This window comes from Anas acuta, chromosome 3, assembly GCF_963932015.1.
Source record: "Anas acuta chromosome 3, bAnaAcu1.1, whole genome shotgun sequence".
Classification (NCBI taxonomy): Eukaryota; Metazoa; Chordata; class Aves; order Anseriformes; family Anatidae; genus Anas; species Anas acuta.
The window spans coordinates 57,546,406-57,569,235 of NC_088981.1; the positions used below are offsets into that span (position 1 = coordinate 57,546,406).

General features: G+C 44.4%; 1 protein-coding gene and 1 long non-coding RNA gene across 8 annotated transcripts in view; one reads left to right on the top strand and one right to left on the bottom strand.

The window, feature by feature from the left end:
* NHSL1 (NHS like 1) overlaps window positions 1-22,830 on the top strand; it is a 164,533-nt gene that overhangs the window by 49,920 nt on the left and 91,783 nt on the right. For 2 of the 7 annotated variants that reach the window (XM_068677279.1, XM_068677281.1), the window contains exon 1: window positions 16,615-17,726. The exons of the other annotated variants lie outside the window; for them this stretch is intronic. In XM_068677279.1, coding sequence (XP_068533380.1) covers window positions 17,522-17,726 — 205 coding nt within the window. In that variant the 5' untranslated portion in view covers window positions 16,615-17,521. Of the gene's footprint in view, window positions 1-16,614; window positions 17,727-22,830 lie in introns of those variants that run through there. 7 annotated transcript variants of the gene reach the window in all.
* LOC137854179 (uncharacterized) lies at window positions 7,955-12,301 on the bottom strand. Its single transcript, XR_011095003.1, has 4 exons — window positions 12,027-12,301; window positions 11,736-11,909; window positions 10,914-10,964; window positions 7,955-9,674 (listed from the first exon to the last, which is right to left on the bottom strand). It is a non-coding gene; the product is annotated as an uncharacterized lncRNA (long non-coding RNA).

The following is a 22,830-nucleotide window of genomic DNA, read 5'->3' on the forward strand; positions in this document are numbered from 1 at the left end:
GAGCAGATACCAGTGAGAGGAGGTGGCAGAGATGGCGGGCGAGCACCACGTCTGCAGCGATGCCCATGGGGAAGGTGATTTCTTCTCCTGTGTTGCTCAGAGCTCTGATGCAGCAGGAGGGAGGCCTCCTTGCAGGGAGACTGGCCTCTGCAGTGCCAGGAGAGGTTCTTGCTTCCCACCTGGAGACCATCAGTGGATCCCCTGTTTCTGCTGCAGTGCGTCCAAGTTTAAAAAGCCTGGAGTTCCTTGAGCCCATCGTTTGGTAAGAGGACAAGCTATTTTTACATGCAGTATGTAAGGCCAGAACTGCACAGTCCAAGAGTATTACAAGAAAGTGTTGGTATGCGTAAAAAAATATACGTATGACCAAGTTTATATTAATGCATTTATGTGAAAAGTCGTTCTTAGGAAAGAGCTCATATTGCATCGAGGCCAGGTTTAAATAATGAACTCCAAGAATCTCCCGTTACTGATGAGTTTCTTATATAGTGCTATTGTAATTTTTGGAAGAGACGCAGGAATGACTTCATTCGAATCAAGGGGTATGGCTTTTTTCCACCGTCTCCTGTAACTAGTCTGAGAGAGAGAAGCACATGTTCTCAGTGCACCTTCCCAAATTTCTGAGCATCCACGGTCACAAAGCCCTCATTGAAATGTGGCAGTCCTTTTCAAATTACTACAAATGTAAAATGAATTACCAAGTTTTAGTAAAGTGTATGTTCTGCTCGGCAGCACTTTCTTTCTCTTCAGCATGGCAAAAAAGTAATGCAGCAGTCAGGCTGGTGTGCAGTTTGCAGGAATGCGCCAGGCCTTCATAACCAGAACCGTGTTCGTTTTAGTTCCATGAGTGTCCCCAAAAGGGAAGAAGCAAGCAGGGTAGTGCAGTGTGAGCACAGCCATGTTTTCCAGAATGTCTGCAGTGTGCAATAGTAACACTCCTGCTTACTTGTCCTGTAGAAAATGTGCTGGTAATGTGAGTGATCGTCTCTGAGAGGAGCAACAGAGGAGGGGGAACAGTGAGGGGAGGGTGGGAGAAATGGTAGCAGGGATGCTACTTTGAGCAAAGAATAAGAAGATCCTTGTATTTAACAAGCAGGAGATGGGAGCTGTGTAAGGAGATGGGTGGGTGGTAAAATGAAGACTTGTTTTCAGGGATTTTCTGCATCAGAGGTGAGGAAGTTGGCACAAAGGAAGCTTCACAGAGGTGGGAAGATTAAGTGTGAAGGTTGACGTACACGATGTGAGAGGTCTAGGGAAGCTGTGCAGTGTCTGACCTGGGTTATTTTGTCACAAGTGCCCAGTTCTTTCCCGGCTGCATCGATTGGGTTGGGGTGTGCAAGAGCTTCAGCTCTGGTTGCTACAGCTCTGTTGGAGAGTAGGATTTGTCTCCACAAGAAACCCCATTTCAGCGTCCAGCCCCTTTGCATCAACTTGCATGCTTTCTGTGAAGCCAGTGGAAAATCAAGGCATTTAAATTGGGGGTGGGGTGTGTGTGTGGGGGTATAGCAGATTTCCAGGTATGGAAAGGATGGGATGAGAGTTTTCTGTGCAGTGCTGTATTACCACGTCACCAGCTGCTCTTCGGATATGGGAGGCACGTTGTCTTTAAAAGAAAAAAAAATATTTCTACAGGATTGTTTGGGGAGCCGGCTGCCGGCTTCTTAGGGGCAGAGGTAGGGCCGTACTGCCGAGAATTTAGAAAAGGGAATATAATAAAAACCAGGCTGAAATGACATCATTCTTTGCTGTTTCATAAGCATGTGCTGCATGTGTGGACAGTGCACAGATGTTTTGCTTTGATAAGTTGCTGTGTAGGTTTATGGCCACAGAACGTCAGTAATTAACAAGGCTGGAGGTATTTTGAACTGCAGGAGACCCTGTGTAAGCAGGTAGCAGATTTTAGGTTACATCTCTGCAATGTTTAGGGTATTCTGGTCAGAAAACCTAACTACTGTAATACCCACTCTTGTAAGTATTATTTTCTTTTTGATTACTTTTCTTTCTCCTTTTTGAGTTGTACATTGTTTCCAGACATCATTTTCACTGCGATGAAGACCATTTTCATTTTCTTCCTACATTCTTTTTCATTTTTAGCTGCAGTATGTCTGGAGGTGTTTTGATTCTGTCCTCTTGCTAGAAAGTCAGAGCAGTAAACTTTGAATCCGTTTCTTGCCATCAGGATTTCCTGCCGACAACGTCTGATACAAAAACAAAATAAAAATTTAAAAAAGATGAAGTCTCTGGAGAGCTTTCTAATGGTTTGTCGTAGTTTACTCTTGCGTTCCAGACTAGACTTCTATTGTGTCTAAGAGCAGGATTGATGCACGCTGCATGGATCTGCTGATTGCTAGAGAACAGCTTTGCTAAATTACCATAACACATGCCGTAGGTTTCTCCCTTTTATGGTCTCGGTTACAAATAGTTTTCTAACTCTAGTGTGGTTTGGTGACTGTATTCTGCTTTTAAATAGACATTCAACATATGTGTTTCTGCTTTAACAAAGAGCCAGCAAGCCAGAGATCAAATCAAAAAATCATTTTTCAGTTTGACCATATAATCCTGCTAAATGGAGTTTATTTTTCCTTGTGTGTCTTTTCTCATTTGCCAAAGTTTCTGTTCTTTAATATTATCCCCAAGTTTTCTAAGAACCTCCCAGTCAAATGACCAGGACTCTATTTTAATCTTTTGTGTTGATGATTCAGAAATGCCATAAATCAAGAAGAAACAGGAACTAAAAGGTAACGTAAATATAGTGGAGATAGTAGCTGTAGCAGGCTGCTTCAGCAATGGACCAACAGTGGTTTAGAGTAGAGTAGAGCTTGTGTTTCTTCACAGATTTGTCTTTCAGACTAGTGAAAGAGATCAGTAGAACGGATGAAATTTTTTGTTTAATATCATAAAAAGAAGGCTGCACAGAGTTCTCAAAAAAAAAACACAAAACACCCAAACCACCCCAAAATAAAAACAAAGCCAACAAAAACAAAAATCCCAACAAAATCAAACAAAAAAATCCTGTCCAAATACCCCAAACCCGTAAAATCCTGTGCCTTCAAAGATGCCTTAAATCAGAGAGCTTACATAGGTGAGGACTGACTTGCAGTCCTCTTTCATCCCCAAATTCTAAGTAGATTGTAGCATCTGGCCTTGGGCAAAGGATCATCTGCATCTTTGTGATGGAAACATCAGCTCTGGTTCTGCAGATTATTTTATTTCTTTCAAACCAGCAGTAAGTTCCTGTGTTGTTCAGCACCTTCACCATTGTCTTCCTTTGCATGCCAGAAGCATGCAATGTTCGTAGTAAATGTTCTGAAATATTATTTTTTTTTTCTAGTAATAAAATGTTATTTAGTTCCAAAGTCTTCTGCTTAGTTTTCAGTAACCGACTCTTCTGCTTTACCTACCATATCTTGTATCAGCTGCCTATTCATTTGATCATAAGAACAGAAAAAGCAATCTGGGTTGAACACTCCTGTTTTCAAGGCAGATTTATCAATTGATATCTTAGTTTATTAAATTTCAATTAAAAATATTTTCAGTGTAGTCTGATTTATGTAATCAGTCATTTATGGCTCTTCTTTCTCAGCTCCCAATACACTGGTTTAATTTTCTCTGACAAGGGATGAAGGAAGAAAATGTCAGTCAATAACAGACACAGGGCACGTGGCTAAAAATTGGCAGGCATATTTAAGCTTTAGATCCAAAGTGTTCAGTGTTGGTTTGGTCCGTTCAAGTTCGTGGTTTAATATTTAACACAGTGCAATATAAAAATTGGTAAGTGAATTTGTTGGTGAACTGGCTTCAATTCATGGACTGAATTTTTAGTCTCTTGTCTTTGGCCTAAATTCATTACTGACGCAGGGAAAATAACAGAGGAGAGGAGGAGGAGGATAGCTGAGGTATAAATCTTGTGACAATAATGGATTGTAAGGTGGACGCACCCATCCAGAGCTATGTTCTTGCCTTCGCACACACCCAGCTTCTTGTGATTCAGAAAAGACTTCTTTTACACAGGGCTAGTCAAAGAAGGGGAGGGAGATGGGTGTGCTAGTGGTCATCTCAAGCAGGGTTTACTTTTTGCTGAAAAAATAAAAATAAAAACCAAAATCACCCTTTTAAGTTTTATAGCTTTTAAAGTGTTTGTTTGTTTGTTTCCTATAAGTTTGCTTAAAAAGACAGTAATCAGTGATGAGAGTTTTTTAAGAATCAAGACCAGATTTTCACTACCTATTTTTTAAAGAAAAAAAATGCATTGTAGGACAAGAATTTGTAGTTTCAGTGATTCAGTTTTTGAGCAAAATGACTTTAATCACTTGTGCATGTTTAGTTGTATGTTTCCTGAGAGGAGAGCGTGTGTCACTGGTTTGTACTGGCTTTACCATAAAGTCTTTACCATAAAGGAAGCTTTCTTATTTATTTTCATACAGGAAAACTGTTGCTGCTTCTCTTCTGATGCTTTGGATCTTACCGTATTTTTGCTAGTGCTCTTGTTGTAGCTACTTGGTAGCCAGTAATTACTTAGGAAACTGCTTTCCCTAACAGGGTTGTGCACTCCATTATCCAATAACAAAATACCTGTATTTTTCTTGTTTGCACCCTGATGGGGCATCAGACTGACAGGAGTGACACTGAAATGACTGCAAATTGAAATGACTGTATGCAAACACTCAGCATCCTCCCCAGGAAAGCATCCCGTGCCTTGCTGCAGCTGCATTCCTGCCACGTAACTGCCTCCACCACAGACGATTTGGCCAAGGTCTTCCCACCTGTGGAAGTGTGCTTAACCAAACATTCGGGATCAGGAGCTTACCTGAAAAAAACACAAGCTATGAAAACAGAAAGGATTTTTTTTTTTTTTTTTATAGCTCTTGAGGTTGGAACTTCTGTGATGTTTGGGTTGTGTGAATTTCCCCCATCCCTCAAATTAAGCTTACAGACTTTCTCTTTCCTTTGAAGTTAAAAGATGAGAATCTCGCCTAGATCTGTGACTCCCAGGACTGGGATGTGGGAAGCAGCAGCAAAACTATGATTCACCCTGGGCTTTGCTGAAATTGGCAGCACTGCGGAAGGCAGGAGGGAGTCGATGCACATGCACGGTGCTTCCCCCACACACACAGAGCAGCAGCCTCCTTGCTGAATGCTACCTTGCCTCGCCTCCCCATAGTTTCCCACTTGCAGTACCCTGGGAAGCTGTGCTTGGAGCTGCTGCGAGGCTGTGGAAAATGTTCGATGAGGTTAGAGATATTTCCTCATGGGTGAGCATGTGGCTCTGACTAACAGTGTCCATCACCTGAGAAGACAGCAGTCATGGAGAGGCTGTGGGATGAGGAGAGAAGGTAGGAAGGAGGCCAACCTCCCCGCCAGGAGACGGCAGGCCCAGCTCGACAGGCAGAACCTGTAGGACAGCCGCAGAGGAACCTCTGCCGAAGACATGCAAAGGCAACAGCCCTCTGAGCTCAAAGCTGGCTGGCGGTGCCCGAAGGATGAGCGTCTGGCCAGCAGACCCGCTGCTGGCGGCGAGGAGAGCATTTCAGGCCACATCCAGAGCAGGGGGAGGTGTGTTGGTGAAGGAGCGAGCGTGTCTCCTCACCTCAGCTGCGAGGCACTGATGGCGCTTTTCCATCAGGATGCTTCGTTTTCTCTCTGTCCTTGCTGCTCTATCACCAAAACATTTTCTTTTTGCCCTGGCTTGGAGTTGCTTTCTGCAGTAAGCTGTGAAGGTGAAGGTTTCCAGTGGAAGAGGAGGGAGAAAAAAAAAAAAAAAAGGAAGCGTTGAAAGCCAAGCAGCAGGCAACAGCATTGCCAAGAGGGCCTAGCATTAAAAATTTGTAAAGGAAATAAGGTTCCCTGGAATTAGGGTGGAAATACATCTCCATTTAATTTCAACAGGCTGCCCTAACAAATTGTAACGTCTAGTTGGCTGGCAATGTAGAAACAACCCATGAACTAAAAGAAAAGTTTACTTCGGAAGACAGGTCTCTTAAATTATTTACCTTGGCTTGGTCCTCTCCTGAATTGGGGAGAACATAACAGTGTTTTCCTCTCTTGATCCCTGTCTTGGCTGGTTGCTGAAATGCTTTTTGGATATAATGAAACTTTCTTAGTACAGTAGAGAACTTCCGTCATAGCAAAAGTGATTGCCAAACTTAAATATATATATATGTATTTAATATATAATATATATATATTTTCACTGCATGAATAGAGAGAAATTTGTCTGAATATAGTAATGAACTTCCTGTGATCTTGGATGCCACATCCCTTCTGCACTGGGGCAATGACTTTTCCACATGTTATGAAGTGTTTTGAGTTTTTTTTGGTGACATAATTCAGATAAATATTCCGACTGCTCTGTTCTCCTCACCCCACTGTGGAGCTTTTTTTCTTCTTTTTTTTTTCCCCTGTGTTGAGAACTACCAAAGACTTCAGGCATCTTTTTCCCACACACAGTGAAAATAAAGCACCATTTACAAAGAGAGAGAGAGAGGGGAAAATAAGACAGCACCTCGCCCCCGCAAACAGATTTCCCCCTGAAGAAGAGTTTGTTTGAAAACCAAAGCTTTTTTTTGAAGTACAACTTGAATAGGGATCCAGGAAAAGACTCTGCTCCCACCACTTTCTCCTCATCAATGCCCTGGATTGTTGAGAAGGAAACTTTATTTTCTGGCTTTTCTTGAGAACAGAAGGAAAAGGTGCCTTGTAACAGCCACACCTGAGGGCAGCTCCCATTGAACACCCGGGAGGGGGGTTGCAGGCAGTCCCAGGGGCTCCAGATACTCGCAATGATCCCCAAAGCAGCCAGACTCTGGGAGCCAAAGAGGAGCTGCTCAGTCTGTTTGCTTAGTTGTTTTACATAGATCTAGAAAGCAGCACTTTTTTTTTTTTTTTTTTTTTTTTTTAAAAAAAAAAGCATGCACAATTCTAGCTGAACAACTAAACTGCATTTTAATTTTAAGATTACCCATTTGCTACTGAATGTAGCCGAGATGTGATTTCATTTGCTCATTTGATTATTTTTCAGTGATCTTTAGAGCTGTCAGTCTGTTACCTTTTGCTGGCCCTAAACCAAACAGAGTAACTCGGGACCCTGTAACAGAGCAGCCCCTTATAAATGAAGGTCAGCAGAGTGCCGTGCTGGAACAACAGCCTTGCACCAAGGCGTCTTTTGTTCAGCAGAGAAATATTAACTACACTGAGAGTTCCTGAAAGTGGGTGGTTTCTCCTACCAAGCTCAGTAACGCTTTGTCGTAATGAAAAAACAATACTGTCTGCAAGTGAAGATTTAAAGCGTCTCCTAGCATGTGTTTGTCTAGGCCTGGGAAAAGGTGCCATTGGATGAGAGGAGCAAATCCTGCTGCGGCCGTGCTCATGCTTGAAGGAAATGCTTTAAGTGCCAGCAAATGCCAAGATGTCTTTCATGAAGCTACTTTTAATTTATTTTTAGAGTTGATTAATAGTTGCTGCAATATTTGCCTTGCACATTTTTAATGGAATGCTTTAAAATATTGTTTAATATGTGATCCCTTCTGTGTAATTGTGCTCTCATATAATGTCTTTGGTGAGAATGAACTAGCACAGTTTTACCCAGAATTGTTTGGAAGACACCAGTGTGAAAAGTAGAGATGACTCACGATGCCTTGGAGGAAGAAGAGCTAGCAATTAACCACAGAGCATGGTATTATCTCTGTGCCAAAGCTGGCTGAGAAAGCTGGTGTGTTTTCCACTTTGGTATTTCATGAAACAAAGTGCTGCAGAGAAGTATTGGCTCTTTAAGCAATCTTGATAATCTTGTCAACCTGATGGGTTTAGAACAGGTAGTATGGGAGGCATGTGAATCAAAAGAAGGTGGTGGTTCCCATCTAGAAACCATTGTTATTTTTATTTGATGAATAAATGCATATGAAACATGCTCCTTATTTGTCAGTGGACTCCTCCAGATGAGTAAAATTGGTTGCATAACAAGAATGTGGTATGTGATAGAGCGCGTGATTAGATAATATTTCTGCATACATTTCTTTTGTATGTAATCTCATGTGTCTGTACTCGTATTTCTTTAGGAATATCTATATGGGCATCTGTTTCTACTACTGGTAGCTTGCCAGATGACTGTAAATAAGGAATCCTTACTGCAAGTTAATGATAAGTATCTGTTACTTCTCAGTGTCCTTTGTTTTCTGTGCGAGTTTAGTTCAGTCGGGTTCATGTTGATGAAGGTGGCTCAACTTTACAGTCGCAACTAGGTGAAAAATACACCAATTAAATCCTCATTTTGATTTCTTTACAATAAAAATCCGTCCTTTATGACATACATTGAATCTTTTCCTTTGTGATGTACTTTATTTATATTAGCTTGATGTTTCCTTTTAAGTTTCATGGTCTTTACTTTTGCTCACACAGAGAGGACAGTACAAAAGGAGTTGGCTTCCAGGTTGGATCCTCCTCCTCTTCCTCACCTCCTGATAAAGACATACAAATACATTGCTGTTGTGGTGCACTGCTCTGGGGCCTGGGCTGGTTCTCATGCATGCTCATGGGATGCAGCATGCTCTGCTGCAGCACCTCTTCCTGTGTAAGCATGCATTCCTTGTTCCCAACGAGCAAAAGGTGAAATACCTCATGAAATACTGGAATTGGCACGTGGGCTGCCAGCTGTGCTAATTGCTTTACCTCATTTACTAGAAGAGAAAATAATGCAGAGGTAGGAACAGTATTTTGTCATTGGCCATATGAGAAGTCATGCCAAAGGAGGTGTTCGGGGGTGAACGATGCATCAGAATTTCCAAGGCACCTAGAGAGGAAGATTTTGAAGAAGTTGTGTGATGAGGAGCCTGCCGTGGCTTTCAGGTTAGCGGGGTATTGCAAGCAGATTGTACTGTGGGCAGGAAAAAGCCCTCAGTGAACCCTAAGCCTGTAATTCAGTCTGCTGGTTAATACTGACATGTCAGGGAGACTTCATTTGAAAATGAGTATCAAGGTGTGCATCTTTGCCTTGATGAAACTGCCTGAAATATTGAGCAGTGGTTGGAAGTAGCTTCTGGAAGTCAGGAAGTCTGCTTTCTGCATGGTTTCTTTCCTCCCCAGGAGAAGCCGATTTGGAGTGTTAGTATTGTGGGAGACATCTACTGTGCTCTCAACAGATTAGTATCTGATGAACAAACATTTTGTACACCTGTAATTTCAATAATATATGATTGCTCTTTCACTTTCTACCCCTCCCACCCCATATTTCACTAAGTAAGTGCTGTGCCAGAAGATGTGCTTTCTTCAGATATGTAAATAAGATGCTATGGTACAAACTACATTGCAAATCCATGATTTGGTTGTCTCTGTGCCGAGCAACAGGCAACAATTTAAAAATTGACACTCACAGCTTTTTAACCCCAACTAAACAGCTGTTCTCTTGAGGCTGATTATTTCACATGCCAGTGGTTGAGCGGCAGCTTAGCATTGTTCCTGCTGCTAGCATGCATGTCCTGATTTATCCTGTGTGCTCTTCTACTCAGGATAATTTGGGGTTTTCATTTTCCCTCCTGTCCTCACCTTGTTTTGGCAGCTGGTGAATAGGAACTCTCTCTGGCTGTGTGTTTTCCGTACTGCCCACTTGGAGCCACCTCCGTGAGTGGCTTTGCCAACTGTTATTTTATGTTCTTGGGTCTTGTTCCCCCTGGAAACTGTCACTGGTAGGGAAAAATATTAAAGTGTTTCAGGTTTGCAAAGGAGAATCCAAGTTGGTTTCAGGCCTGGATACAGCAGAAGGGGAAATAGCAGGGGGGAATTTTTCTCATTTGTCACAGTTGGTGCTCCTGCTGAATACATGGACGTGTACATACGGAGTGAGCACACACAGAATACATACTCCACATAGAGAGAGCGTGTACGCATACTTAGGCCATATGTTATTTTAGAAGTTTTCTTTTCTCGTGCATTTTTATCAGGCTTTTAACAGGGCTGTTTTGATTGGGATTAAATGGAACGATGTAGGGCAGTAACTGAGACACAAGCTCCATGTTTTCCTCCTCGCTCTCTGCATGTCAGCAACATTCCTTGCGCTCATCCTCCGCCTAGAATTGAGTCTCTTTTAACCTAGAGCCTGTTGTGGGGAAGAGAGGGGATTGCAGCATTCCTCCGGGCGTGGCAGGGCTGGGTTGCATTTACAAATTCTCTCCAGAGTTGCAACACTTCCTCGGCGCTTACCAGACTAAGCAGGCATGCAAACGTACAGCTGCACTGAAACAGCACAGCAGCCATCCTGTACCTGGGCGCACACATGCAAAAGTGACCTTTCTGTCTGCCTTCTGAAGTCTGATATTAGTTATGCATTGTTTACAGAAATAATTCATTCAGAGCTCGCTTCCTAGAAAAGAAATAAGTACAATGCTAGTAAGATCAAGTAATTTCACTGTTTTGGCTGTGAATTTATTTTAAAATATGTTTTAAAGAGACATGACATGAGACAAAAAGATGAGTGCAAACAGCACGCATATTACAGGAAGGAATTGTTTCCTTTGTTTTGCATGGCAAACATGAGACCTGGTTATAATGTGTATATAAACTGCTTTTTCAGTGTTGGAGCGCTCAAATCTGCCCATGCATCTCACTGGGTTCTGAAGTTCCTTTTTTGCACTTGATTATTGCAAATAACTAATAACATTTATTAAAGCATGTATTTTGTAAGCCAAAGAGTGTTTAAAGTTAGAAACAGGAGGGGAAAAAAAAATTAAAAAATCCACCCTTTGCATTTATGGGTCTAGTAAATAAGCTGAAGAATGACAATTTCTGAGATCACCGATGATTTTTCTCTGCCTCTTCCTTAACCACTCTCTCCTTTGTGTGTGTGTGTGTGGTTCTGTTATCTATAAAAACATTCAGATTAGTGTGTTAATTAGTTTATGTTAACCAGCAGAGGGCTTTCCTACCTCAAAGCAAACAGGCATATCTTCACTCCAGTGAAGTTTCCCTGGTATCCCCTTAACAGAGAAGTGGGAAATAAAGACATTTATTTAGTCATCTAGGGTACTTTCCTGCTAGCAGAAAGGTCCTCAATTGTATGTGAATAAATGTTTCTTATACAGTTTGTTTTTAACTGACTTTCAGTTGTTTTTAATGAGGCTGTCAGCATTTCCATGAGAAGCTTGGATGACCTAGTAAAAGTTTCTTGTACTTCACCAAAAACTCTTACTTGTAAATTCCTCATGTAACTGGTGTGCTGCAGGGCTTCATGTACATATTGAGGACTTAAAAGTGTTTTGAGCCCCATTTTAGTATGAAAACAGCATATGCTGAGTAAACTAGCATTCACAGCAATGTTCAGGAGGGCTAAGAGGACAAGGGAGAGGAATATAGGTGAAGCAGTAAAGGGTTTTACGAAAGGTAAGTAAGAGGAGCCTGCCAAGAAGCAGAGGGTGGTTTTATTCAGAGCATTCTTGGTGTCAGTGGGGTCAGCAGTCTTGGGAGTGGGTCAGGGTCAGTGTGGTCCTGCAGCACCCACACGCCCCAGTGCTGGCTGGCTGCTGTAGCACCTCTGGGGCTCCTTCCCTGGCCCATGCAGGTGGCTTTTTGTGCCGAACTGTTGCTGATAACCTCTTGTGATTAAATGAGTGGTAGGGAAAAAAATAAAAGCTCTTCTTCAGGGAGAACACTTATTCCCTCCTCTAAAATTCCGTATTTAAGATAATTAATCTTCATGGACGATCAACACTTGGGATTTATTGGCTAACAGCTGCGAGCAGAGGATTTACCTGGCCAGACCTTGGCTTCAGAGAAGAAGTGGTGGAGAGATTTTTTACTGTTTTATTTTTTAAAGAGATTTCACATTATGAAATCACAGCTCAGAACTACTAGGCTGGCATCGAGGCAGCGACTACAGGCAGAGCAGGAGCTCTCGCTAGAGCAGTCTTAACGAGGAGTCACACCTGAGTCAAAAAAAAAAAAAACACACATCACTAAAATAGTTCATTACGTTTTAAGCCGAGAGATCGTAACAGCTTTGTGTGAGCGAATTGCTGGCAGCTAAGTCACCAGTGTCTCACCTTCCCCGCGTGGCTCCTGCCGCCCCTCGCTAATCCAGCCTAATAACGCTGCGCCAGCGCCTCCTGCTTTGTTCCTTGGCGTCCTGCTTGTTCGCAGGGCTTCCCAGGGCGCTTCTTCGGGAGGATTAAAAGCGCATTTTTTATTTTTCAGGAGGAAGAGCCTTTTTTCTGCCGGGCTCCATCCTCCTCCTCCCTGGGAGGGCGCAGGGCGGCGGCAGAGCCGTGCCTTGCTGCACGCTGCCGCCTGGCGGCTCCCCGGCCTCGGGGCTGGGGGATGCGGTGGTTTCCAGCCCTGCCCCGCGTAGTGCTGCGGGGTTTTGGGGTGTGTGGGTGTGGGTTTGGGGCGTGGGTGTGGGTTTTAGGGGATTTTGGGGTGGTTGGCTGTGCCCCCAGCTCATCAGCATCCTGTTAGTGGTTGCCTTAGGTGAAAACTTGGTGTTCTGGGAGGAAAAGTGTTTTGTTATTTTGCTAATAGCTGCAACATGCTTTATTTCAAAAACTGTTGCCAGCTGCTGTGACATAAAGCTGCCTGAAACATAAAGCTGCCTGAGCCCTTTCCCTCGGTGCTGCTGGGAATGCCAGCATCCTTCCCTGAGGGAGCCCAGCGTGGGCCAGGGGGGGTCTCCTGCAGTCAGCGGTTGCCTGACTCCCTCCAAATTCACAGGGGGTTTCCTCTGAAATTCTGGTTGCACATCCATCCTGGAACTATGCTGATGAGCAAAACCCAAAGATCACGACTGTGTTTTTAGTCAGCCAAGCAGGTCCTGGTGTAGGAGAGCCTGGTGAAGGCTGATTTTTAGACGCTGCCCCCTGCTTTGAGGGAACTTCCTTACTGAGGCAGGTACACCTCTTGTCAGAGGGAAAAGAACTGCCTGACGTGACTTGGTGACCCCTTCCAGGGATACAGAAGTGGAAAGGAGGGAGGCTGGTGACAGGTCCCTTGTGAGGAGCTGCCCGAGGCCTGCTGCAGTGTCTGTGGCCGTCCATGAAGGCTGAGCTGAGGCTGGGAGCCTCGGGATCCCAGCCCGACCACCTTCTCTTTTAGGTGCTCGTTTGTGGTGCATTGTGTATTTTTTAAGCTTAAAACAGTTTTTAAAAAGGATAAAATTGGCACCAAAGTAATTGAAATTTTAATGTGTAATTTGGGCCTCCCAAGGCTCTGTAATGGCTGTGACACAATTAACAGGCAGTGCTTTCTGTGCAGGGCAGGGCCTACTGAAGTAGGTTACGAGGCTGGTCGCCAGGAGAATTACTTTCTTTTCTTAGCTTTGGTGCTTATCCTTTCTGCAATCTGGGGCAAATGATCTCATTTTTGTTCTTTTTTCTTCCCCCTTCATTATTATTTTTTTCTTCTTTGCGGTCCATTCAGCTTGGAAGGGAAAGAGTTTCTGGCTATCTGCTTCGTACAAAAAGGGATACCATATTACCCAGACATTTCAGGCCCTGTTGTAATGCCAAAATGTGCTTTGTGTCAGCCTTGCCATAAATAATCATTTAGGAATATGGATTACTGTGTGTTTTTTCTATCTGAGCGTGTTACAGGGTCCCTGTAAGAACAGACGTGCTTTAGATGAAGACCTCAGGTGAAGGCCAGGTCCACAAGCTTCCTATAGCTACTGAATTTCCCCCGTGTCTCTGCCTGGAAATGATCAGCAGTGCTGGGGAGGTGACCATGTGTGGATGATCTGATGGTGCTGGGGGCTCTTTCGGGTACAGAGAGTCCCTCAGGGCACCCTACGCCCTGCACCCGCCCCAGTGAGAGCTGTGGGGTGAGCGGTTGAGTCTACAGGCGGGATGCTTTCAATGGGCTTTTGACTGTGCTTAATCCAAAAGGCTTCATGACGACGGGCTGGTGATGAGTTGTTATCACCCGAAGGAAAATACCTGGGAAGCCTCAGTGGGAGGTGTCCTCTCGGTTGCTGGAGCAGTCTCTACCCTAGGAAGCTGTGCTGGTGAATCACTGCTGTTGCTGTCTGGTTGAGTCATCAAAAATGATAGACTAGGAAATGTACAAATTAAATTAACACATGAATTGTGCCAAAAACCACAGCCCAGCCGAAAACAGAGCATGTCTGTAGGGTTGTTTTTTTTTTCTTTCTGTTTTGATGTTTTTTTACACTGAACCGAAACCTTTTCCTTGCAACATTTTTTGTTTGCCTGGCCTGAGGGAAACACAGTGGCTGTGAGCTACATATATGTGTTTGCTTAACTTGTAGAGAATTCTTTGAAGAACAAGTTTGTGATAGATGGTGAAAGTCCTGACAGTGTGTGAGGCTACGCATATTTACTCTTGTTTGTAATAATAATAATAAAATAATAATAAAACAACAACAACAATAAACAACTGGGAGGAGGAGCAATTTAGATTTCTACATCCAGCTCTAGTTTTCCTCTTCTGTGATTGCTCCATGGTCTTTACTGAGATTACTGAGATGGGTTTGTATTAAGTGAAGCAAACATAATGCCTTAATCTTTATATGCGTAACCTGGAAAATATGGAGCCTATTTACATGCATGACAACTTCATAAGGGAGAAAATAGGAGGGTAATGATCTAAACTTATTAGATGTGTACCTTGTTTCTGTTAAGGGGCTTTGCAAAGTGTGTTGCAAAATTAAATTGATTCCCCTACAGTGTGTAAGATGCTGAAATTTTCGACTCATTGGCCTTGCATTTGGCTACCGATTAAAGCACGGATTAACCTGTAATTCCCTTTGTGTTAACGCCTCTGTGTGTATTGTTTTGCAAATAGTAAATCACAAATTTACTTTGATTCAACTGTGCAACAATGTACACCAATACTTAGCTTCTCATCACCTATGAATAAAAAGCATTTTGTGGTAATGACAGTATCGCAAATAATCTTTTCCTGCAACAAAATATAATAATACCAAACTCTGAACCAAGTGTTGCACCACTTTGTATTTACAGTAACAGTGGAAATGTTATGGTCAATCACCTAAAGCAATGTTTTCTCCCTTGCATCATCGGGTAGTGACTCAGCACCATGATAAAAAGCCAGAGCTCCAGACAGGTCAGGAAAATTCTTAAAATTAAATGGCTGCCAAGACTCTGGGCAGGTCTGTGGGATTTACTCTGGCATTTTGGGTTAGCCTGACATGGTATCCTTCTTGTTGCTTTCTCTAATCTGCTTCTGAAAAGCACAGTGGAGAGGAGATGCCTGTGATCCTGCAGTTCCTGCCAGGGTTTTTATATGTCTGGGTCTGTATAATTTAGGCAGTAATAGCTGTGGTAGTTTACAGTTCCCTGTCTGTTACTGGCAATTCCAAATGATGGCTTTTTCTCAAAAGAAACAGTAAGTTGACTTAAAACATGACCTTCAGTTTTTACACAAAATCCTGCCTATTTGAACACGGACTGTGATGAAGTGTATATTCCAGTGGTTGAAAGTCTGTCTGGGGGGTTGTCACCCCACATTCTCAAAATCTTCTTTTAAACAAGAAAAGGTCTAAACTATACAAACAAAACAATCCCCTCCCCAAAACCCTGCCCAAGTCTCTTGTCTCTCTCTCAGCAGGAAAACAAAACAAGAAAGCCATAAGAGAGATATCTTTTTAGGAAGAAAACCTCAAAAAATGAAGTAATCAGTGATGACATGGTGAGAAAAGCAGTTGTTAGCGGTGTGTGCGCCCATTTCCCCACCCGCACAGTCCCACTGCACCGCCACTTCGGGGAGTGCTGGAAGGCCACTGTACGTACATATACATTACCTCGCCAGGCGAGCTCAATTTAAATACAGCCTATTAAATTATTTACAGAAGACAGTTGGCCAACCCATTGTATTGTGCTGGAGGAGCCAAAGGTCACTTTGGTGTGCGCGGTTGATTCATAGGGAAATCTGATACAGTACTTAGCTCTTTGCCTCCCAGTCAGTGGCTTAAACCTTATGCTCATTATGAGTCAGGGAACCAAAACTCTCAGAAAAAGCCCAATTCTGTGTTTTTGAGGGTTTTTGAAGAGGCTGTGCAGCAGGATCCAAAGGGCCACGAGAGCATCTGCCAGGGGATCGGGGCGTGTTCAGCCACAGCAAAAACCTGGCTGACAGCATGATAGCTGAAACTCTCTGCCCTTGTTTTCTTAAGGTTCCAGTTCTTGTGCTAACATCTTCATCAGCCATTAGGAAATTAAGGCATTAATGTTTATTCTTCAGATAGGTAACACCTTTTATTTTTTTTTCCTGGTTCCTGGATACCAGCTTCTCCTGCAAGAGGAACTTGAACTGGTTTTATTGGGTGCCCAATACATTCAGGTCTATTGCCACAAGATACAAACTTGTGGGTTTCTTGGTGAAAAATCCTGTCAAAGCACATGGTATTGGGGTGCCCGTGTGCTGTGTATTGCCAGCTTCTGTCTGCTTTAAAACACTGCCTGTCCCCTGCCAGGCTTGCTCCCTCCTGGAAGCAGTGGTGGTGCTGGGCAGGGCGAGGCATCGTGGCAGCTGCTGGTGGGGTCTGGCTTTAAAGCCAGATGCTGCTTTAAAGAGGAGGTGGGAGACCAGAGCACAGCTGGAAAACCTGTATTGTGAGCAGCAATCACACCAGTGGGAGTCTGGGCTCTGACAGCGTCTCCTCATGCACGGTTTTTGTTTGTGTCTATGCACTTGTCTTTTGTTTCTTTTTCCTAGTGTTACCGCTAGGAACAGGGGCACAAATGTTTTCAGCGCGCTCCGTTCAGGATGCTTGTGGAGTTTACAAGCCCGGAGTGTTATTTTTCCTCTCCCCGAGTCCACAGAGGCGCACAAGTGCTTTTCTATTTCTGCGTGCCGGGTTCAGAAGTTTGCACTGCTGGCTGAGGAAAGGAGGAGTTTTGCTCCTGCGGTCGTGCTTTTAGGAGAGCGAGCCGATCGTATTTCACTCTAATCCTAAGCGATAGCCACGCAGCCTCGTCTGCTGTTCGGAGAGCGTCCCCAGAGCTCCCCGGCCGGGCTTGTCCTCCAGGGAGAGCGGGGCAGCCGGAATTAGGAGTCGGAAGCGTGGTGGGTCTGTGACCCCCCCGAGCTGAGCCGTGCTCCAGTGGGATCCCTGCCTGCCTGCCCGTGGCTGTGGGGTGTTTCCGACGCACCGGGGCCGGGGGCTGGATCGTGCCTGGTCCTCTGAGCGATGCCAGGGAGAAGAGCGGAGCTGCAGTTTGTGCTGTTGAGTGGAGAATGGGGGAAACACGTGCCTCGGTGCTGTCTTCTGCTCCGCCGTTACACGCTTGCCTGAGCCGCTGCAAGGTGCCACTTTCTGCTGCTTTTCTCCCCTTTGTTTTCTTTGGCAGCTCACGAAGCGCCGTATCAAAGCAGCTTCAGGGGAGCTGCGCTGGCAGGGCGACCTGCCTCCGTACTGCTGCTGGTCTCAGCGCGGCGAGGAGAAACCTGGACGGAAGCCGCTTTGAAATTGTTTAGCCTCCCACGAAAAGCACGGGGAGAGGGGACGGGAACAGCTTCAGAAAGATCGGTTTGGAGCTGAGGCCAGTAGCGGGCTTGAAAGAAAATGAAAAAGGAGTGTGTTTCCAGATCCTTCAAACTCAAACAAAACACAGGCTCCCTCTCGCGTGCCGTAAGCTGGATAAATTTCTCCTCCTTGTCAAGGCAGACAAAGAGATTGTTTCGCAGCGATGGTGAGCTCTCCTCCATGTGCGTGCAGCAGGTAGACGAGGATGACGAGAACTGGACCTACAGAAGCCAGCACAGAAAAGGTGACTCGCTTTTCCTTATCCCCCCTGTGGGCACTGCTGCCTGCCAGCTGGTGCCGGGTCAGTGCCCGTGTCCAGGTCCCACTGGGAGCCTGGAGCTGCTCGCTCGGGAGCTGCAGGAGGGGTGGGAGGAGGAGGATGAGGAGGGCAGCATGAAACCGAGACATAGCACTGCCTTGCCAAGTTTTTCTCGGGTTAAAACTCTGGAAGCTTATGGTAATCTGCTGGAAAAACCTTTAATTTCCTACATGGGAGACATAAGGGTACTGGCTGTGGGGTGTGGGGTAAGGTGGGGTTGTGCTTCTTGGAGCTGGTAGTGGCTAGTGGCAGATCTTCTGGGCAGGTGCTGCAGGAAGCCCTCCTCTCCCTCTGTGGTACCAAGAGCTGTTTAAGACTCCTCTTGTAATACACTGGGTGGCTTTTTGGATGATTGCCTTGTGGTCCTGCTGGAAAATTTGAAGCGTGTTTTGTTTCACGAGAGCTGATTGAGCAGAGGTCCCGCATGCGAAGTCAAAGTGATGATGGGCCGGTAACGGGAGCCGCTTCGCAGAGAGGAGGAAAGGCGGTGGGCAGCTCCCAAGGAGCTCCCGCAAGGCTCAGCATGGAGCGTAGCTTACAGGGAACGTCAAACAGCCGCTGCTGTGTTTGTTTGGATTTTTGGGAGTAGGGTTTGTCAAGCACGCCTCACATTTGCCATAAATCACAATAAATTTCAGAACTTTGCTCCTCTGAGATGGTGAGTTATTGCTGCCAGGGCGCTTACTGGCTGGCAGGCAGCAGTGTGCGTGTGTGGCTGTTTAGAAATACTTCATTATAAGCAACTTGTTCACGATTTCTCTAGTGCTGCCACAGCACTGGGTTGCTAATGGGAAGTGTGAGGTGGGCTCGATTCTGCCGTAAGGTCACTTTTGTAAGAGCAGGCAGGCTCTCCAAGGACATTTGAGCTTCAAAGCGGTTTTTATTTCTTTTCACTTCTGGGAGCAGTTAGGAGCTTTGTGACCAGAATTTCAGTTCTGAGTCAGAATAAATTGTGGCTTCAGTAAATGGTTTGGAGCAGAAACACTAACACAGGATGTATACACTTGTGCTTTGCTCTCAGTACACTAAGAGATGATTATAAGCTGTGCTTTGAAGATTGTTTTTTAACCCTTTTCACTGCTGGAAAAAAAAAAAAAAAGAAAGAAAGAAAACACAATAACTGCAGTGGGGGCTTTTATTTGCAACTGGTGGCTAATTTTTTACTTTTAATTGTTGGCATGTTTGTGTTGTACAGCACTGTCCGCTCTGCACCCAGTGTGTTTGGGAGCTGAGAAGCTGTGGATCAGTCCTGCTGCATAACTCCCAGAAAGTTTCTCATTCCTTAGCTAGCGCTCACACCGCAAGGCAGAGATGGGAAGGGAAGCTTTACTGGTGGATTAATGGTGTATTAATTTTTCTGAGAGCGTTATTGTATGTGTGATTTGCATAAAGAAGCCATTGTGCAGGCTGGAGGGGGAGGGCAGAATTCCTTCCGTAATTGGGCAGCCAGCTCCGAGAGCCTCCCTGCCTGCTCCTGGTGGGATGACAGTGTGTCGTGTTTGAAAGGAAGGTGGAGGGAGGTATAGATCAGGTGGGGTTCGTTTCCCCCACACAGGGATATAGCATGCAATGTGGCTTGGCTTGTAAACTCTGTCCAGATCATAAATCCAACTGTGTGCTTCTGTCTTGACCGGGGTTCTCTGCATGGAAGGAGCTGGCAGGGGATGCCAGGGCTGAGGGGAGCTTGGGTTATATTCTGGCAGGAAAAACTTTTTAAAACTACAAGTGTTTCGCCCAGTGTGCTGCAAGTCAGGCTTGTGCAATGTCAGAATGGTTTGGGTACCAGTACCTGGCTGAGTCGTCATCTTGCTTCTGTGTTCAAGGGCAAACAATGTGTGATAAATGAATACTTGTGTTCGCAAATTAGCTTGCTCCATTGGACCGTTGCATCACTGCTTGCCAGCCTTTGTAAAAATGAGGGCTCAAAACAGCATTGTCTTTAGTGCTTGAGTTAACCTACATGGTTTAAGATTAAAGCAGACTGGAAAGAAGCAAAAAGCAAAAAGCTGGGAGGATGAATAGTGCTGTATAGAAAATCCGATTGTTTATGTTAAGTTAGCTGAAAAACTATTAACATTTCATTTATCAGATTAAATTTACTTCCAGTTCTTCCTCGGGTAAGTTGATGAAGCCTGACAAATCACAGGTTCACCTTTTACCTTTTCCTTTAGCTAACTGTACGTGTAAAGGAAGGAGCGTTAATAGGAATTGGAATTAAATGAATTGTTGTTCTTTCTGAGCTGTTTCTCTTCCTGTCTTTTTAAACCTCTTATTCTTCTGCCGCTTCATTGCTCTTCCCGTCTCATGTTGCATTCCCACGAGGCTGCTAGGTGACAAGCACAAGGCAGCATGTGTTGCTTGGTATTTCACCAGCAAAATGGCTAATCTGCATTGGCTGCAAACTGGGACTTGCAAACAGTAGCCAGCAGCGAGATTGGTTGGATCTGTCAGTTTAAAACGAGTGAGAGAAACAAAAAGTAAATGCTAACTACCGACACAGGGCACATCCTGACCTCCTACTCAGGCCGAACTCTGTTTGTGTGGCAGAAAAGCCAGGTTCTGATGCCTCACTCTTCGCTTTTGAAACCCACACAACAGCGCAGTGGAACCGGTAGCAGCAATTAGACCGCATCTGATAACGCAGTTACTGAAAGGGACGGTGAAAGCTGATAGTAAAATAAAGGTTTGTTGTTTGAACCGTTTATTGCCCATCCCTCTTTCTCTCCAGTGGACTTCTGAAATGAGAGCAAACTGCTACTCCTGTGTTTCTCTTCTTTAGCCTCATTTTTTGGGCCCAACCTCTTACCTTTTGGAGTAGCAGAATATTTAGTTATGCTGGGGTGTGTGTGCACGGATGGGGTGAAACGTCACACCTCACATTTCTTAGTTTTTAGTTGAAAAAACAAAGGACATTGAGAAATGTAAGTTGCTTACAACAGTCAAGTGTGATTTTTCCTGCTGAGGACAATACATTCAGTGTGGCCGGGGGCAGTTTGCACTCAGCCAGCTGGTTACAGACCCACACGCTGCTCTGACAGCCAGGAGAGAGATGTCGGTGAGGTGAGGTACGGAGGTGCCTGAGCCTGGGGGTGATGTGGCTGTGACCCTTCTCTGGTGGCAGTCTCTGGGGTGGCAGACACCGACCCTCTCAGTGCTGTAGCTGCTCGCTGCCACTTCTGTGAGCACTCAGTAACTTCTCTCTGTGAGGGATACAGACCTGCTTTCCCTCACGGAAAATACCTGTGCTGTTACTCCTCCTGCTAGCACTTCGGAGAGGTAGGTGTAGGAAGAGGCCCAGCGGTAAAGATGGGCCCAGCAGTGTGCTGCTCCTGCCCCCAAGTACCTCAGACTAGCTCACAGCATTTTTTTTTCCTGTAAAAAGTACATTATCGAAAAACACTGATGGAATTGTTCTTTGAAACTGGAGAGAAGGTACTCGAGTACATGAAGAAGTGTTTCTGATGTAAGGAAGTATACAAAAGTCATTCATGTGGAGTTTTTTTTTTTTTTTTTTCCCCAGACCCATTTGCTTTATGACATAGCAAGTTAACTTCAAACAGAGATAACACCTGAGTCACGTATTTACCTCCACTTGGCAGAAAATGAGTCACCTTTCAGCATCAGAGCACCTTCCCCAGTTTGGCAGAGTTTGGATGTCTTTCCCTCCTCCCTTTGCCTGGGGCAGGAGAGCTGCGAATGGCACTGCCCTCGCCCCAGTCCCATGGGGATATGTTTCTCTGGAGCCCAAAATACCCTCAGACCTTGTTTCTCATGTGCTTTCCTTCAGATTGTGATCTCTGGTCAAGTGTTTTTGAAGTCCAGTAGCTGTTAGGGCTGCCACAGGCAGCAGTGGGTGGAAAGGAGACTTTCACCCATGTGTGCCTACTCCAGCCTTCTCCCCCAAGCTCCCGTCTCTCCTCATTTCTCTGTTTTTTCACCCACTGCTTCACTTGGTCGCTTTCCAGCCTTTCTGCACCACGAGAAAGTCAAAAGACTTGGCTGCTTTTTACAGCAGGCTGTTCTACCTGAAAAACCTCTTTGGACTCATTAGTCAGAGAAATCTCATTTCTCCTGTAACTGGGCTTTTTAAAGAAAATCCAAACAGAGTTCAAAAGGTGGCAGCCACTGGCAGTTTGCTGTCTGATGGCCAAGTCTTAACATAAAAGTGTTTGGAGTGCCCTTTTTTTTTTATTTTTTTTTTCCAAAAGCAGTCTAAACTTCAAACTTTCTTTTAATGCTAAAATTTCTTTAAATTCATGAGTAACTCCTTGTGTGTTCAGCCCTTGGTGCCACTGTAGCGTGTCTGATAGAGGGAATTCTGACATCCTGATGACAGCTCTTACCTTAGAAATACCCAAACTGTAAGTTAGCTTCCTAACCATCCCCTGCATTGTATTGCCTGGGAATGTCACGGTTATCAGGGAATTAAATTTCCATAAATGTAACAATGACTTTCTTCTATCCCAGCAGCAATATTGGTGCTGCCTTGTTATGCCAGTAAGAATTATGTTCTTTAGCTGCGTCTATGTCATCTGTGGTTGGTTTAGACACTTGGTACTATCAAATTACTATCAAATAAATTTGATAATATTGCATACATTTTCCTTAGCATTCCAGAGGCACAATCAAGACTCTAGGCTCTGAATTTTTATAACACTGACGAGTTTACATGTTCAGTGCTTCCTGTAGTTTCGGGATTTACAGCTCTGACATCGACTAACTTCAGCACAGAGCTTGCTTTTCAGAGCATCAGGATGGTCTTTTTCTAAAGTCCACATGAATTTTAAAATGTTGTTTTTAAATCATGAACACAGTTCTTATGTATTCTAGTTTGGCTGAGGTGATTTTGTGGAAAATCACGTTTTCCTTAGTGATGAGATGCAAGAGTAACAAGAACTGGTAAGTCTTTGCGAGCAGGACTACTGAATCCATACTTCTCTAATACAAAATTATTTAACAGAGCTTTTTTTCTGCATGCTTTTTGCACAAGATTTGTGTTCAAGGGGGAGAAAATGTGTCAGTTAATGCA